The 18,940-nt window shown below is 34.8% G+C and overlaps 1 protein-coding gene across 5 annotated transcripts in view; it reads right to left on the bottom strand.

Moving 5' to 3' along the window:
- Positions 1 to 4,970, bottom strand: part of LOC100246661 (DExH-box ATP-dependent RNA helicase DExH10) — a 29,119-nt gene extending 24,149 nt beyond the window's left edge. For 2 of the 5 annotated variants that reach the window (XM_010658399.3, XM_019223050.2), the window contains exons 1-8: positions 4,851 to 4,970; positions 3,379 to 4,421; positions 2,605 to 2,919; positions 2,372 to 2,476; positions 2,196 to 2,264; positions 1,747 to 1,914; positions 1,593 to 1,664; positions 1,373 to 1,489 (exon numbers count right to left, since the gene is read on the bottom strand). In XM_010658399.3, the coding sequence (XP_010656701.1) occupies positions 1,373 to 1,489; positions 1,593 to 1,664; positions 1,747 to 1,914; positions 2,196 to 2,264; positions 2,372 to 2,476; positions 2,605 to 2,919; positions 3,379 to 4,353 (1,821 nt within the window). In that variant the 5' untranslated portion in view covers positions 4,354 to 4,421; positions 4,851 to 4,970. Of the gene's footprint in view, positions 1 to 1,372; positions 1,490 to 1,592; positions 1,665 to 1,746; positions 1,915 to 2,195; positions 2,265 to 2,371; positions 2,477 to 2,604; positions 2,920 to 3,378; positions 4,422 to 4,464 lie in introns of all 5 variants that reach the window. The other 3 variants (XM_010658401.3, XM_010658400.3, XM_002266488.5) reach the window with 3 other exon arrangements.
- Positions 4,971 to 18,940: the final 13,970 nt, after the last annotated feature.

The raw sequence follows: 18,940 nt of genomic DNA, 5'->3' as shown, positions 1-18,940 counted from the left end.
GTAGACCAAGAAAGGTACCAAAGGTTAGTTGGCAAACTGATTTATCTATCACATACACGGTCAATTAGCATATGTCATAAGTGTTATAAGTTGGTTTATGCACAATCCAAAAGAAACACATCTTCAAGCAATTTATAGAAGCCTAAACCATCTTAAATCTACCCCAAGGAAAGAAATAATGTTAAAAAAGAATGCAGACCTAAGTTTAGAAGCTTATACAAATGCAAATTGGAGGACCTATTATGGACAGAAGGTCGACCTCAAGCTACTGCACTTTTCTAGGAGGAAACTTAGTGACTTGGAAAAGCAAGAAGCAAATGGTTGAGGCAAGATTAGTGTCAAAGCTGAATCCAAAGTCATGACACATGGAATTTGTGAACTGTTATGGCTAAAAATCATTCTTGAAGATCTTAGAATCAAGTAGCAAGGACCTATGAAATCCTATTGTAATAACAAGTCCACTATCAACATTATTCATAACCCAATTCAACATGTTCGGACCAAACATATTTAAGTGAATAATTTCATAAAAGAAAAGCAGGATAGTGTATTGATATGTACACCAAATGTTTCAACAAATGGACAACTTGCACAAATCTTAACTAAGGCATTAATCCCTCATTTCAAGCAATCACAAGCAAGTTGAGAATAGATAACATCTATTAACCAACTTAAGGAGGAACGTTTGAAAATCTAAGGTCATATTTGGTAATTGTTTTCGAAAACAGTTTTCTGTTCTCCAAAAAGACACAAGTGGCAACCAGAAAATAGAAAACGGTTTTCAATTCATAAAAATAGAAAATAGGGTGTTTTCAGATAACATCTTTTAGTTGTGTTCAATTATTTTCACTTGTTTCCTAAGGGTTGTTTTAAAAAATAATTATACAAATATGGAAAATGATTAAAAATAAAGCACTATATATAAAAGTTATTTTTAAAACATATTTAAAAATATAGAAAATAGGTTAAAAATATTTTAGGTTCCCAAACAGACTTTTGTTTTACAAAACATTAGTTAACAGTTTTCAAAAATTGTTTTTCAAAACTATTATCGAAAACAGTTAGGAAACAGACCCTAAGATTCTCTAAATGTTAGGAAATCTATGTATAACTGTAAAATCAAAATAGAGTAGTTTCCTAATCAATATAGAATAATGCCTAATTTATGGACAGCTATTGTTTCCTATTCAAAATAGAATAGAATAGTCAAAGTTTCCTAAGTTAGCCTATTCATTCAATATAGAATAATGCCTAATTATTCTCTTTGAATGATAAAAATTATAATATTTTCCCACATATAATAATATATGAAAGAAGGATTTAGATATTTAAGCTGTAACCAAATTTCAATTTTACCATTCTCACCACCTACCAGCCTTCCAGGAAGAAGAAAATATAAAACCCTTTCTGGCCTTGTTATTTCCGACATCATCTTCTTCTCAAGTTGAGCTATATCAAGTCTTAACTTATGATATTCAGCAACTTCAGCCTATGAAAAACAAAAGAAAAGTCAGTACGCAATGCAAATCAGAAAACACATCTAAGGATTGAAATCAGAAGAACATATTTAATGATCAAGGAACAAAGATTACCTCTCCCGAAGCATCAAGCATGGCTGCTTCATGTTCCAGCTTTGACACCTTTTTACCTATATCAGGTAAAGCCTGAAAGGAGTACAAATCCATGGGTGGTTAATCATCATGCACAAAGTGCTGATTCAAATCAAAGGAGGGATTCAGCAGAAACCTTCTCATACTGAAATTGGTGGAATGAATTGCTGATTACATGCTCGGCAGTAAATTGGCCTTCAGCACGGCTCATTAAATTCAGAATTGAGTAGTAACTCAGCCTGAAAGTACTGACCAATGGAGCTGGCTTACCCAGAACCATGTCCCTGAGTGTGTTCATCTCCATCTGCAAAAGTAACAAAAATCTCAGTTTTATGGAAATGAAGAAATAAATTCTTATAATTTTATTTTATCTTTCCAAAAATCTGAATGCTAAATGATGGAGGTAGGTTTGAAATGAAAGTTAGTGATAAGAGGTCCTTCAAGGTTAAACAGCAAACTGAAGTTCATCCAGATTAAAAGGATTTTCTAATGGTTGCTGAAGAAAATGTGATAAGCAAATGCACTTAATAATAAATGATCAGAAATCCATACAATATGGAGAGAGACGATTAGCTATAAAATCACCTGCTCATCAATCATTATGATACAAATGCCACGATCATCTTTGCCACGGCGCCCAGCTCTTCCACTCATCTTAAGGATATTATACAAACATTGTTGATAATAAAAAATATGAGGAGGGGTCAGGAGAAAGCCAACATATGAAACAAATCACTGAGACAACACAAATCATTACTCACCTGGATATACTCGCCTGATCCAATGAAACGATGACTATCACCATCCCACTTCTTAACAGCTGTGAAAACAACTGTTTTTGCAGGCATGTTTAAACCCATGGCAAACTGTCACATATTCAATTTCAAGGAACAGTTAGAAAATCTGGTTTATATCAACATATCTGTCCAAGACTAGATAAGAACTAAACAAATCTGACATTTGATTAAAACACTGGTGTCTGGGATAATCTTACAGTCTCCGTGGCAAAAAGGGCCTTTACAAGGCCTTCTTGGAATAGAAGCTCTACCAATTCTTTAATAATAGGAAGAAGACCAGAATGGTGAACAGCGATGCCTCGCTGCAGTAGTGGCAACATCAACTCAATAGCAGGTAAATTTCTGTCTTCTTCATTCAAGCATAATACCGCATTCCGGAAAACCTGCTCAACTACATCCTTCTCCTCTTTGGTATTGAAATCAAGCTTGGACATGGACATGGCATGTTGCTCACACTCTCTTCTACTGAAGCTGAAAATGATAACTGGTTGAAACTTCCGTTCCATAATCATCTGAAATTTAGAAAAACTTCCAACTCAAGCACTAACAAAAATATGCCACATATGATTAAGGTGTTCTATGATAGCAAGAAAAATAAAAGGGATAATCAGACAGTGTTGTTTCCCTTAAAAAACGATTGAATGCACTTCACAAAGCAAGTGAAGGTACAAACCATCATTTATACTAGTGCATTAAATATCAAAACTGAGGATTAGCTGAGTTTTAGGATTTCATGTAATGGCACCATTTCAAATTTATACATAAGTTGTATTGAAAGGCTTCAGTTGTCACAACTGTCCCAGTTTTAATGATGAATTTGCAAATGAAAGTACATACAACACTGGGGCAATTCAATTTCAATACTGCATCCAAACCAATCCCATCCTCAATAGTCATAATAATTGACCAGCTGAGACAGTGAAAATTCTGATTGAATAATAACAAAGAAAAAAATGCATGGTAATCCCCACCTTTACAATTTTAAATATGTCAGAACCCCCCGAAGCATTACCACCTTTAGCAATTCGACCACTAGTTTTGGAATTCACACTCTTGCTTCCAACACCCTGCTTCTGCTTCGTGAAACTGTCCTGCAGCTTCACAAAATTGTCTTCCCTGAACTGCTCATTCTCATCAACAACAAGATACAGTCCTGATCCACCTATGGGAAACACATAATGCTGCAGAGGTGTTGGTCGAAAATCTGTGTACACCACATGACATGGCTGTTTATGCAAATTACAAATCCACTCCGCAAATTCTGTAGCATTCGACATTGTAGCAGAGAGGAAAACCATTTTAATAGCAGTAGGTAGGAAAATTATACTCTCTTCCCAAACTACCCCTCTCTCACGGTCCTTCATATAATGAATTTCATCAAAAATGACCCAGGCAACTTCCTTCAAAACCTCAGAACCCCTATATAGCATTCCTCTCAAAATCTCCGTAGTCATGACCAAGCAACTCGCATTAGGCGAGAGCGTGACATCACCAGTCATTAACCCCACATCAGAGAATTCCTGGCTTAGCTCTCTATACTTCTGATTACTCAATGCCTTCAAAGGTGATGTGTAAATAACCCTTTGCTTATCCCTAAATGCCATGGCAATTGAATATTCAGCTACAGCAGTCTTGCCTGCCGATGTATGGGCAGAAACCAAAACTGATTCATTCCGTTCTAGACATGCAACCGATACTTGCTGGAATGGGTCGAGAGTGAAGGGGTAGGTCTTTGCCATTTTTCCATTGTAGACAGGATTTGAGAGGGTTCCGTGAACAGATTCGTCCTTGTTTGAAGTGTACCCAACTGGAACAGCTGCCTCGTGCACACATGTGCGTGTCAAATTGCGCCGCTTCGAGGCAGATTCTTCTTGCTTTGGGGTCTGTTTGACCTCCGAATTTTCTTCAGGTAGCTTCCGTTTCCCCAGAGTCGGAGACTCTTCCATGTCCAAAGCTTCCGAGCCGCTTTCTTCAGATACAAAACAAAATCTCTCAAGCTACAGAATCAAAAGACCTTCAAATAAACAAACAAGCAGAATTGAATGAATATAAATTACCACTTTATAAAACCTGAATGCAATTTTGCATAAAACCCTAATACCACTTTGTAAAACCCCAAATTTTCAGCAACAGTCAAACATAAAATCCTCAAGCGTATAAGAGCATGCGCATTGCGCAACCAAGCCCTAAATCCTAATTCCCAATCCCGCCCCCCAGTTTGGCTGCTGAGAAAATGTGGACGAGCAAGAGAAAATGAAATCTTTGAATCGTATATGTTCCATCACAGGCCAAGACAGAACAAAACGATTCGAAGACATAATTTACTAGAGGTGTCTGAGCAAACAAACGGGGTACAGTGGATGTTGTCAGTGAGGGGTTCACTACTTGGGAGGCCTTGGACGTTCAGAAACCCTCATAGTGAGATTTGAAAATTAGGGCTTACCTGTCACAGTGGTGAAGACGGAGCGGCTACTGCCTTCAACGTGTGGTTTTGAATTTCTTAAAACCCTTCAAAGTTGATCATTCCAAATTTTCGTACATGGGATTACGAAATGCTAATAAATATTTTTGCTTTAGACGTGATTCTAAATAAATATTTTGTTTTTAATCTTATTTCTCCTTCAATACCAATGTGGTGATTCTATTTCATACATATTGAAATGATTATTTATTTTTATTCTAATGTTAAATGATACTAGACACAAAAAATTATAAAATAAATAAATAAATTAATAATAATATCTCTACATAATTTTAAATATTTTTTTACAATTTCAATAGTTTTTGGAGAGTTTTGTTTTCTTTTTTTTTTTCTTTTTTTTCTATACAAAAATTTTCATTTAGTGGTGTGATTTTAAAATGATATTATATTTTTAAAAACAAAAATAAAAATATTTTTAAAAATTTATAATATTATTTAATTATTATTCTCTATGATCTTTTTTAAAAATCAAGTTAAATAAAGGGTATATTTAACGGAACAAATAGTCGTTGTTTCAATTAATTTTTAAAAATAAAAAGAAAACATAGAGAAATGAGAAAACAAACTAAAAACCATTTAAAAAAAATAAAGTATCACGGATATTTTTCTACTTTTATTCTCTTTTCACCGCTTAATACTATTACCTAAAACCTCCAAATACAATCTTCCTTTGATTTAAATATGTTTTTTAAATTTTTTTGAAACTTTTCAAAAAAAAAAAAAAAAAGAACAATTATTAGGAAAATAATTTCCAAATCATGCAACACTAACACAAAAAAATTATTAATATTTAAAAAAAATTGAAACTTAAAAATCGATTCAATTAGTATTAGAAAGTCATAAAATTCAAATCAATCAAATCAAACTAGAAAATTAAAATTTTAAATTCATTTTGAATAACTTTACTAGTTTTTCTTTAAATATAATCATAATTTTGTGATTTTTTTCACTAAATAAATGAAATCTAAATTAAACAAAACTTATGTATTATTTGCTTTTTTAATTTACTATTAAAAGTAATTTGCTTTCAAACTTGTAAGTGATTTATTTTTAACTTTTTACCTGTTCTTAAATATTTTTCACTAAATAGAAAAATTCAAAATATTTTACTTTTACTAAATGCAAAAAGCAACTTATTGGTCCCTCATCCTCAACCCAATAAAACACGATACAACATTCATCCTCATCCGATCTCATCTAATAACTCAAATTTCATGTATTTTATTCAACATCATGCTCCTACTATCATTATTACCACTACAAATTGTTTATCAACATCCCACCTGTCATTATTACTAGGACATTGAGCCTTGTTTGTATGTTGGTAATTTAGTTTCAATTTATGTTTGGTCATAAAAAAATTTTTAAATAGTAATTTACTCTCCATTGAAGATCAAGGATTGTTGTTTATCCAATTGAAAAATTATAGGTATGTCTAAAAGGTTTTACTTGTGGCAAGTTAGGCATCTAAAAGGTATAAAGAGGAACAATACCTTACATCGTGTTTTTTATCTCCACAATTAGTATGGGGTTTTTCACGTATTGCATATCTTTATCATCTTAACTAAGTATAACATATAAATATTTATTTATAATTTTTAAATTACACCCATTCACCCCCCCCCCCCCCTCCCCTCCCCTCCTCCTCTTGGTGGTACCCTACTGGACTTTGGTTTTTCAATTGGTATTAAAGCAAGATAAAAAAATTAAAAAAAATGAATTGTTATTGATCTTATAGGATAAAAATCAAATTTTTATTGATCTTGTAAGTCTACCATGGAATAAAATAAGTTGAATAGTCCACCTTACTTTGACGGGAGTAACTATCCTTACTGGAAAGCCTAGATGAAATTTTTTCTTAAAATTCAAGGTGAATGGGTATGGGATTCAATGGAATATGGATGTGGACCCCATTGATTCTTGATATCCATGGAAGATTAACTGGAGAATTAAAACCTAAACAAGATTGGGACAAAGCCAATAATAAAGGAAGTGAAGTTAATGTTAGGGCTTTATTTAGTATTTTTAACATAATTTGTCCCAATGAGTTTCGCAAGATAGCAAACTATAGTTATGTTAAGAAAGCATGGGATGGAGCAAAGAAACATGAACATACACTGTGACAACTCTAGTGCTATCAGTATATCAAAGAATCATGTTCTTCATTCTCATACTAAACACATTGAAATTCGTCATCACTTTATTAGGGATCTTGTTGAAGAAAATGTTCTCTCTAGGATTTTTCCCTACTAAACATCAACTGACAGAACCCCTGAATTCTCTTAAGTTTGAATTTCTTAGGAAATTCCTTAGTATATGCTTAATCAACTGATCATCTAAAGTTATAGGCCTTAAAATGATTGTTTTTATTGTTCATTTTCCGTTTATTCCTTTAGCATTCTATCATCTTTTAGGCATATGATTATTGTTTATTGACTTGGTTTATTAGCATGATTTTTAATATATCAAATTTTTTTATCTATAGAAATATATTATGTCTACAAGACTTGATGTGGACTGTTTCTTAGATATTTATTAATCACTATTGAAGTACATGATTCCTAATAAGTAAATATCTATGTATAGTGGAATTTAAACCTTAGTTACACTTTATGATTAATCATGAGGGAGACTTCTTGGTTTAACTCATAAAGTAGGCTTTGACATATTTGGAAGGATCCTTTGTCATGTTCAAATCTTATTATCCACACGCCTTGTTTGACTAAGATCATTATTATGTTTCCCGAAGTGAGTCGTGAAAATTTGAATCTTTAGTTAAGCACAACTCTCATACACTTTCTAAGATTCATGTTCTTAAATATAAGCTACTCACTTGCAACATTTGGAAACACCTCCAAAGTGGATGCAAAGGCAACCAAAAGTAAAAATTAATAAAATAAAATAAAAAATCAAAAGGCATCATGGTGTAAAATGTCTCCACTTTCAGAAGAAAAAGAAAAATATAAAGAAAAATAATATATATATAGAAGATTAAATTAAGGGGGAGTTAAGTTGTGTTGTATTCAACAAGACCATGTTAAATAGAAATCTGACGATCTTAAAACAAATTGATTAGCTTTGTTTTTTAATTTGACCAAAGACATGACTAGATTTCTTTAAAGAGATCAATTTCAAAATTCATATTAGACAGTAAGTTGAATTCCCTTGAAATTTCTATGTTGACCCTCTTATACACTAATAGTTATGCATTAGGTTTTTAAACCAAAATTGAGATTAGCTCTGATATTTGTACTTGAAACTTCATTCTTAATGGATTGATGTATACCATCTAGGAAATTCAATTGGTATATTACTGATCAATCTAATGTTGAGAGTTTAAATGCATTATGATTCTGCCCCAAGTTGTTTCTTTCTTTATTTCTTACCATTCTTCCAGTTCTTTTGTGAATTAGTAAAGTTTCAAAGTCTTTTTGTAAGTGTTTTTTTCTTCTTAGTGTTGAGTTTCTGCATCAAGCGTTGTCACTAGCTCTTTAAGCACTTAAGCACCATAAATTGTATCCAACACTACTTCAAGCGGTCTAAATGCTTGAGCACTATTAGTGCTTGTGACACTCGAGCGCATTACTACATTGAGTGCTCACTCTTATAGGCTATTTAATGCCATTCAGAATACCATTTGAACCACTTTATTCTTCCTAGTTGGTTCGAGTGCTCTAGGCTTCTATTTTTCATCATTTGAGGTTAGTTTGCTAGTTTTTTCGTGTTTTCGTCAATATAGTATTATTTAGTACTTCGTTTATAACATTTCTAGTGGTTTAGTTTTCCTTCATAGTTTTCTTCTTTTCTTGTGTCTTTTCATATTCTACATACTTGTTGATGGTGAGTCGACATTGTTAGCAAGAGGTAACCTTCCTAGTTCACCCAAGCTCATTTAGAGCATTCCTATCCAAGTTCTTTTATACCTGGATGCCCTCCGGGTGGAGTGTTTCCAATATAAGAAAGCTCGTGATCAATTTTATGCTTCTTTCCATGACTGCCATATTGAGGTCAAGCGTCTTATCAACCTTCACGCATTCTAAGATACTTCTCTCCCAACCATCATCCGTGAGTGAGGGTGGGAGACCTTGTTTTCTTCTCAGGGGACCTATTACCCCCACCTTATATAGATTTTTTATGCCAACATGCACTTGGTAGTAGTTAACATTACCTTCTGAGTGACCATGTATGGCCAATCCTTCCTTGTCTCATTCCGATTTATCAAGTGTGTACTCAGTATGCCTCAACTTGATGATCTCAATCATTCTTTCCGATTTAGTGGTTTTCCTTTCGCTTTTCTCGTTTTTTGAATCTTGGAGGATGTCGGGTTCAAGTTTGATGCTTCTCAAGGGGTTCAGGCATCTCACATTTTTTTAGATACGAGTTCCTAGGCCAAACACTATAGCCATGTGTACGGTTCTATGGTTCCCCTTTCTCCCCATGGTTCACATGACGTCGCTCCAATCATACCAACTCAGAAGGTTCTCGTTGAGGAGGATGAGATTTGAGCAATAGAGCAAGATGCATGTGAATACACATTTTTGACATGCGTCCCTACTCGATTGTGAGACTTGCCGTTTTAGGTGAAAAACTGTATTTTATGAAAAAATTGGAGCCGCCACTTATTTTTATTATATATTTTTTAAGGGAAAATAAAATAAGAAACCAAAACCCTCATAAAAATGACTCCTTATGTCTTTGAAAAATCCGAGTCTAGATCCGAGGATCAGGTTACCTATTGGGAAGGTACCCCAAAAAGGTAGCACCTCTCTAAGCCCTAAAGAGATTTCTACTAGTTGAGGTGATGGGAGTATGACAATTAGTAAGTTGATTGAGGATACCTAGGTAGGCTAAGGTGATTTCAAAATTCTATTATCACTAGCATTCCTAACAAGAATTCAAAACACAATCATAAAGAAATTGTAGTATGCGTACCTAAATCGCAACTTAAGCGTTATTACAAGACATCAAAGTTAGTTCAAACAACAAGATGTATAACTTACAACAAGCATTCTATTATATTCGAGAGACTAGACACTAGTCAAAGCGATTCGAAACACAATCAAGCATGAGGGTATTTTACACACAAAGTATACCTATTTATAAAACTAAAAGGATGAAAAGAGGGAGAGGCGTACCTGGATAGTAAGCATAATTTATAAGGTGCTTCCAAAAAGCTGGATTGGATTAAAACAAATATAATGACAAATAATAATGATACTGAATCCTAATACACATTGTACATGCATAATTCAAATGAAATAGTAAGAACTTAGCAAGATTGATTGACAAGGAAAAAATAAACTTGAAGATGCACATGTCATGCAATCAACAAAGCAAGCCTTCATACATTGTTAAAAATTAGTTTGAGACCCTAGATAATATTAACCATCGTACATGACATACATGCAGTTCAATGTTAAAGCTAAGCTAATGTACAAGAGGGTTAAAAATGTCAAAATTAGTGACCAAGACAAGACATGTGGCAAAGGGGTTGAATAATAGCATTTACAAGAAAAATCTTGATTAAATATCTAAAAACATTATTTTGTCATGGAAAAAATCAAACAACATCCTCATTATGTCTACATTAGAGAATAAAAGTCAAAACCAAGTCAAGATATACTAAACAATACTAGGATAAAATATAAGTTAAACACCATAAAGAATTTCCAGCGTGTTGTCAAAATAGAAGCTTTCACAAAACAAATGCTAAAAAAAAATCTAGAATATGAATTAAATTAAAAAAAATTATATAGAACATATGATACATGTCTAGTCTATCAACCATGCGACCAAGCAATCATTCAAATAACAAATTTAAACAAAAACACCCAAAAGTTCCAGAAGGTCCAAAACTGAGCAAAAAACAATGACATGCATATACTGAATTTAAAAAAACATGCAGAGGTCTCCTAAAATCACACCAAAAAAATCATACATATCATTTAAAGTGTTTAAATTACACAAAAAATAAAGCCAAGGTCAGAAAGCATTCACAACAATTTTTAGATCATGTCTCCCTCTTTTTCGACGATGAATGTGGGCTACGAAGGGATTTTTTGAAGTGCAAGCCTATGTGTGGTATTGCAAGAATGGGTTGTGCGTACTTTCCAATGTTGAGATGCTACTATTTTTTTCTTCACAAAAAAATAAAAATAAAAATAAAAATGGGTGGTGTTCTTTTTTTTTTTTTTTTTTTTTTTTTAAATCTCATGATCCCCTTTGATTCCCTTATTGTGTAGTCTTTCATTGCCCCTTATTATCTCTTAGTGCCCACCTTTCTTTTTAACTATCCCAAACCATAACCTTCGCTTTTTAAACTTTCTTTTCAAAATTTAAAACTTATCATCTCTATTTTCCAAAAAACTTTCTGATTTTCCAATCTAAAACTTAATCTCTCACATAAAAAAATATAAAAATTCCAATTGAAAAAAAAAAACTAAATCTTCTTTAAAAAAAAAATCATGGTATCATTTTAAAACTTAATTTCAAACTTATCCCCTCATTTTAGATAAACAATCTAATTTTTCAATTTAAAACTTAATCTCTTCTTCTTTTTTTTTTTTAAATATGATTTTCCAATTAAAAAACTATTTTTTTTAAAAAAATTATAATGTCATTTTAAAAATTAATTTCAAACTTATCCCATCTTTTTAGACAAACAATATGATTTTCCAATTTAAAACTTAATCTCTAACTTTTTTTAAAAACAAAAATCAATTTTCCAATTAAAAAAAAAACTAAATCTCCTTTTTTTTAAAAATAAATTCCGATGTCAACCCTTTCTTTTCCATTGGTAAGTTTCCTTGCAAAAGCATCAAATTTATTAAATTAAATAATTGAATGAAAAATAAATAAATTAGAAAACGATAAAATAATAAAAAATAAAATTAAAAAAATGAAGATAACAAAAAAAAAACACAAGTGATTGATAATAATATAAATAAATAAATAAACATATATATATAAAAAAGAGTCATGCAAGCCATGTAACCATGCAAGTCATACAATGTCACACAAAGAATCCGTAAAAGATGACCTAAATGTAATTAAGGTGGTCCTAATTGAACCTAAGTGTGCCTAGATGAACCTAGGTGGACCTAGGTGAATTTAGGTGGGCCTAAGGTGAGTCTAGGTGGGCTAAGTAAGCCTTGATGGGCCAAATGGGCCTAAGTAACCTAAGTGACCTAAAAGGGCTTGGGTGACCTAAAAAGGTAAGGTGATCCTAAATGAGCCAAATGTGTTTAAGTGGGTCTAAGCGACCTAGGTGGACCTAATAAGTCTTAATGGGCCTATGGGTGCCTAAATAGGCTAAGGTGTGCCTAAACGGGCCTAATAACTTAAATGGGCCTAGTTGAACCTAGTTTGACCTAAGGGTACCTAAAGAGGCCTAGGTGAGCCTAAGTGGGCCTGGGGTTTCTAAATGACCTAGGGTGATCAGGACAATGTCTAAGTGATCAAGGGTGATAAGGAGAGTGCTTAAGTGACCTAGGGTGATTAGGATAGTGCCTAAGTGACCTAAACATGCTTAAGTGTGCTATACTAAATGTTGGGAACTATAGATTACTTTGTTCTCATGTCTTGGGTCGTGTAGGGTGTATGCAAATCTATTATAGGTTATCTAAATCTATCACAACAGATAAACATGTATTAAAAAAATAATAAGGATATCATAGAAAACATATATCTAGAGAATAAAGCCATATACCTTTGATCCGGATGTTCCCATATCAATTCCAATTATTATAAATAACTCCAAAGTCGTAATGGATCTCCTAAACACCATGATCTTCCACCCAATTACTCTTCCTTGTGCCTAGGCACTAAGATGGTGGAAATCTCAAGGATAAAGGCTAGGGTTCTCTCTCTAGATTGAAGGAGAGAATGATAAGACTAGGAAACTGTAACCCTTAAAGGGGTATTTATAGGCTTACTACTGGGATTAAGTGACTTAAGCCCACCATGGGCTTGGTTTACTTAATCTAGCCTAAAAATGTTGCTAATTGATTAATTGACCATACAAGGCCCTAATTAATCAATTAGCCCAGTCTAGAGATACGACTTACTTATTGTTGTGCAACATTGCATAACTACCAATACACCCTTGTAAACTATGTCATCAAGGAATATGAGCTCAAAGCAAGGACCATTGGGACCCATAGGATTATTGATGGGAAAAACCCAAATCTCTTTGTTTCCCAAGTCTAGATTAGGTTAGGAACATGCATAACTATTCTAATATTTTTCTAAATCCTATGCACAATGGAAAAAAAACATTTTTATCCTTTAAAAGGATTCAGAAAGTGTTATCGAAAACCATACCTTAGATTTAGATGTTCCCGAATCAAATCCACATGGTGAAGATGAAGATCGAAATCGCAGAAGTCTTGTAAACCTGAAGTCTTCCTCTCAATCACTCGAACCTTGATCTTGGCACACTTTTAATGGGGAGGAAAAAAAGGTAGAGGCTATGGCTCTCAATCTCTTTGGATGGTGGAAGACAAAAGCTATAGAAACCCTAACCCCTATGGGGTATTTATAGGGTTCCTAATTGACCTTAAGTGACTTGAGCCCACATGGGCTTAGGTCACTTAATCTAGCTCAAAATGGATTCTAGTTGATTATTTAACCAAATAGGGTTTACTAATTAGTTAATTAGTCCAATCCAAAGACCTTGTTCACTTACCCCTATGCAACCTTGCATAATTACCAAAATGCCCTTATACACAAAAGTGAACGTAAAGCTAATCTGACCCCCATAACCCATGTCAACAAGGTATATGAGCTCAAATCAAGGGCCATTAGGACCTATAGGAATACTGGCTCCCTCAGAATCCAATTCTAAAGTTGATTCAACATCCCACTATAGAGAATCAACTGAACCCTATTATCCTATGTAAATAACAATGAGACACCAAGTGCTCAGGTCCGTAACTTGCCATCCATTGTGTTCAGTCTCCCCATGAACTAGTGTCCGTAGTTTACTAAGGTGAAAACTATCAACCTTTCAAGACTACATCTATCATCCTTGAGTTACAAATCCTCTTATTGTGTGTTTAATTAACATATCTTAGCTCTCAAAAAAGCCTATGTCAAGTTCCACTTAAGGAACTACTATGACCATAGTTTCCATGAACACACCTCCTTAGGATCACCCAAAGGGACACACTATTTCAATCCCAATAAATATCATGGTGCCTCTATTGAAAATACTTCTTGCTACTGTCTTCCATCAACAATGACCCAATCCATAGGGAATATATGATCAATTTACAATCTCATCTATAGGTCAAAGTCATTGCTAACTTTAGCACAAGCTTAATATTCTATCAAGGTTGAGAGACAATAAAATGAAGCAACTTGGTGAGGTCATGACTACTTTATAGCCTTAAGTCATGACTCACTGTAGGTCATGTCCAATGTGTAACCATACACACTAGTGCACTCACCATGGGAAACTTATCCTGATAGCCAAGACCATTCATCCCTCCAATTAGGAGGTGGCACACTACAACCTTTAATGTGTTCCTTAGACCCATGAACTGGTTGTGAACAAGTCATCTATTTGCAAGGAACCCATGACTTATATCTTATATGCAACTCCTAATGCAGCTAAGTCATGCACAATGCAAAAGATGCATGCAAGAATGCTCATAAAATATAATACATGGAATAAGGATAGATAAAAGTGAAATTGAAATATCATTGAATAACTAATGAATTCCAAATTTATTACATCATGTCATACTTTTAAGGGTTTTATCCTAACATTTTCTCTCTAGCCCTCAAAGCATCAAGCTTATAAAGCATGCCAGATACTCAACTGAAACCTATGTTATCCCTATGACCAACAAAGACTCTCCCTGTCATTGTCTTGGTGAAGGGATCCACTAGGTTCTCCATAGAAGGTATCTTATCAACCATCTTGTCACCCTCTAAAATATCTCAACACTTTGGAGTAGAAGCACATAATCCCTTGTTCTCTTAAGATACTTGAGTATATGCTTGATATCCATCCAATATTTTAGACCTAAATTAGACTGATATCTACTCACCAAACCCACTTTAAAGTGAATATCTGGCCTAGTACATAGCTTTGCATACAAAAGACTACCCACTGGAGAAGCATAAGGTATTGAATGCATGCGTTCTTTCTCCTCAAGTGTTTTGGGACACTGATCTTGAGAAAGAAGAATTCCATGCCTAAAAAGTAACAAGCCTTTCTTGGAATCTTGCATCACATACTTGACCAAAAGCTTATCCATGTAGGTGGCCTGAGATAGAACAAGTTTCCTATTCTTGTGGTCCATAAAGACCTTAATCCCAAGAATATACTACACTTATCCTAGATCTTTCATCTAGAACTGAGTAGACAATCAGATCTTGACTGATGACAATAACCCTACATCATTACCAATGAGTAGAATGTCATCAACATACAAGATCATAAAGACCACCATTCTTCCCTACACCTTCTTCTACACACAAGGCCCTTTGTTATGAAAATATCGGGCTACATCATATATGAGAAAATAAAGGCTAATCTTAAATGAGAAAAACACCCAAGAGGAGGGGCGGGGGGTGTGAATTGGGTTTTTAAAATTCTTTTTGAACATAACAAATTCAATCATAATAGAAGCAAATATAAAGAGATAGAGTTAGAAAAATCAAACTCAGATTTTATAGTGGTTCGACACTCCCTTGCCTACGTCTACTCTACTTAAGCTCCTAACTGAGTGAGGGTTCCACTAACTTGAAGCTTCAACCAAGCTTCTAATCTTCTTTACACTTGGATTCCGGCTTCAATGGGCTCTTACACAATCTCTTCAGTATTCAACTCACTTGAAGGCTTTAACACTCAATTTTACAAGAATGAATCCCTCAACCTAGCTCAATGATAGCTCAAATACAAATCAAAACTAGGATGAATCACAAAGGTGCACTAAAGGATATGCAAGTGAAGATTTAATGCACCAAGAAAGAAATGAGAGCTTTTAAGGCAACAACAAGTGGGTAGACAAATAAATGCAGATGTTCTATATATCATAAATGAAATGGAGCTCTCAATTTATAGGTTTCTAACTTCGGGAGCCAAGAAAATCAAAAAGCAGCCTCAACTGGTCGAGCTGAGGGTTGACCGGTTCACTAGCCGTTAGAGCATTTAATGCTTTGGCAGATTACTGTTGCTTAAAACCGAACTTTGACCGGAGGTCGACCGGGAAGGAGGATACCTCGATTGGGAAGGAAAGGCTATAGAAAGAGAGAGAGTGTTTTTGCACTCCTCAACCGGACCTTGATCGGGCAAAGGGAACCGGTCAACTAGTATCCTGGCCGGTTGAGCCGGTTGGCCTAGTGCCTTGACCGATTCAACATTTTGGCCCCGAAAACTTATCTTTTTCTGTTATTTTCTTTTCTAACACTTAGGCAAGGTCTTTAGGTAAATTAATATGCCAATTTTGAAACATTTTTCCTAAGGTACATTTGACAAAACTCGGGTTTTAATGAAATTGTAACTTTAAAGCATAAATCGAGTTTTCCAAAGATGCTTGAAATGATATGTAAAACCTAAGTGCACCCATGCATTCATCTTACACTTGTTTCCTATGATTAAAGGTCTTCCAAATGTCTTGATCTTGTATTCATTAGGTCATTTGATGAATTTCCAAATTAAGACCTGAGATTCTTTACAATTCAAACCAATTAGTAACTTAAACATGATTTGTTATCATCAAAATTTGATTAGGAGAACCCTTAGGCTAACAATCTCCCTCTTTTTGATGATGACAAACTTTGGTTATCTAGGAGAAGAAGAATCTCCCCCTCAAACCAATCATGGATCAATCAATTAAAATTTATGAAGTTAAAACCAAGATAATCAAGACATGCTAGAGAGAATGAATTTTCAATAGGAAGCAGTGTAAGTCATGAAAAATATAGGTATATCATATATAAGTCAAATGTACATGAAACATATAAGTCTATCATATATACGATCCAAATAAATGATATGAAAATGATATGCATGTAAGTCTCCTAGATCCTAAATATCTCCCCATTTTGAAAACATCAAAAATGAACAAAGGGGGTCTCTATGAAATCAAGGCTGAGGAGGTGGAGGTGGAAACACAAAGCGTAGGTAAGCCATCATCTCCTCATGCTGACTCTCCAGGCGACCCTCAATGCGCTCAGTCATTTGCTGAAGATGCTCAAACGCAGCCTGATGTTGATCCGTGCGATCCTCCATACTCTCAAATCTCTGCTACAGATACTCAAACTGAGAGGTGAAGTCAGTATGATATTGATCCATGCGATCCTCCATGGAGTAGAACTGAGTATCACTGACTACAATAAACTCCTCCATGCGAGTGTCGCGAGAGCTAATCTGATGAGATAAATCCATCCAAAGCACATGATCAGGAGTGTGAGGTACCTGATGAGGTGGTATCTCTACGTGAGGAGGCTCAATGAATGATGGTTGAGAAGATGGTCCCGCTATATAAGTCGGCTCAGACACCATCCACTCAAAAAATGTGGCCTTAAACTGAACACCCTCTAACTGGAGTGGAGGAATGCCAAGCTCGGGCTTTCTCTATTGAAAGCCTCTTTGAGAGTCTATTCCACCCTTCATCTCTCGTATCTCGGCCTCCTTCTCTACTTTGGGATGTGTCTTTCCCTGTCCCCGGGCCTATGCTAGTGGTCTCTCTGCTCGTCTGACCCAAGAACCATTAGGGACCTTCTCAAATTTCATCTGCCCTATCGATAGATCATCATACGTGTCATAACTGCTGAGGGCCTCAAAATCTGTCTCTCTGCTCAAATCAACCCCGACATCCTTGAACACTCTTGTAAAGAAGCGACTATAGGGAAGTACGTGGGTCGTGCTCTTGCAATATGAGATCATGTGCATCATCATTAGGTACCCTAAGTGGATTCGTCTCCCCGTCAAAATAGAGTCCATGAGGAATGCCTCATAATAGGAGACCTCATCTTGGTGTCTGCCCCGTGGTAGCAGGATAGAGCAAATCATGTGGTGTAGTACTCTACTAATCACAGTCAAGCTGTGAGCCGATGGTTTGCCCATTCCTTAAGCAAGATTACTTTCCTCTAAGCAAACTTTTATTTGTACCGTTGATAATCCTCCATGGAACTAAATAGGGCGGTGTCAAATCTCGCCTTTCGACGAGCCTTCGATTGAGACGGCTCAACTAGGCGCTTGCCCTGTGCCCTAGTGGCAACCAACTCTCTCCTAGAAGCCATGACAAAGACAAAAACAAAGGAGACGAGGTTGGTAGAGAGAGAAACACTCACAATCGAAACCCTAGGTGCGCGGGAATGGAGAAGAACCTGACTGTGATGCGTGAGAGGAAGAAAAATTGTCTTTAGAAGCTAAAAATCAGAACAGTCCTAAAGAAATGGAGGAGAATAGTGGAGAAAACAAAGCGCATGAGTCTCTTTAAATCCCCAGTCATGACAAATTGATCGACCAATCCTGGTTCGGTTGACCGCTTGATCAACGCGGTCTACAGTTTGACTTTTGTGTATTTTCTCATTTCGTGATCCTTCTTTTGCCATTTTCAGTTGAAATCTCCAATTTTTTATGCCTAATGCCAAGGAAATTTTGATTTTTGGTCTAAAATTGACCATTATCTAAATATATGTCTATATGATGCATATGACATGAAATTCATACAATCAGAAGGTATATTCATCAAGAATTCATTAAGCAATCATTTCATAATAAAGAAATCACCCTAAGTTGTCTTTTAATATCAACAAATTGTTATTCACTTAGAGGTCTTGTAAAGATATCGACAAGTTGATATTTTGTGCTTACAAATTCAAGTGTTATGTCATCCTTTTGTGAATGGTCTCTAAGAAAATGATGTCTAATCTCTATATGCTTAGTCCTAGAGTGTTGCAGAAGATTTTTTGATATATTTTTGGCACTAGTATTATCACATTTAATAAGAACATGCTCAAAAGATAAATCAAAATCACTGAGTGTTTGTTTCATCCAAAGAATGTGTGCACAACATAAACCGGCTGGTATG

Source organism: Vitis vinifera, chromosome 11 (assembly GCF_030704535.1).
Source record: "Vitis vinifera cultivar Pinot Noir 40024 chromosome 11, ASM3070453v1".
NCBI lineage: Eukaryota > Viridiplantae > Streptophyta > Magnoliopsida > Vitales > Vitaceae > Vitis > Vitis vinifera.
This window is presented reverse-complemented; position numbering and strand designations above follow the sequence as displayed.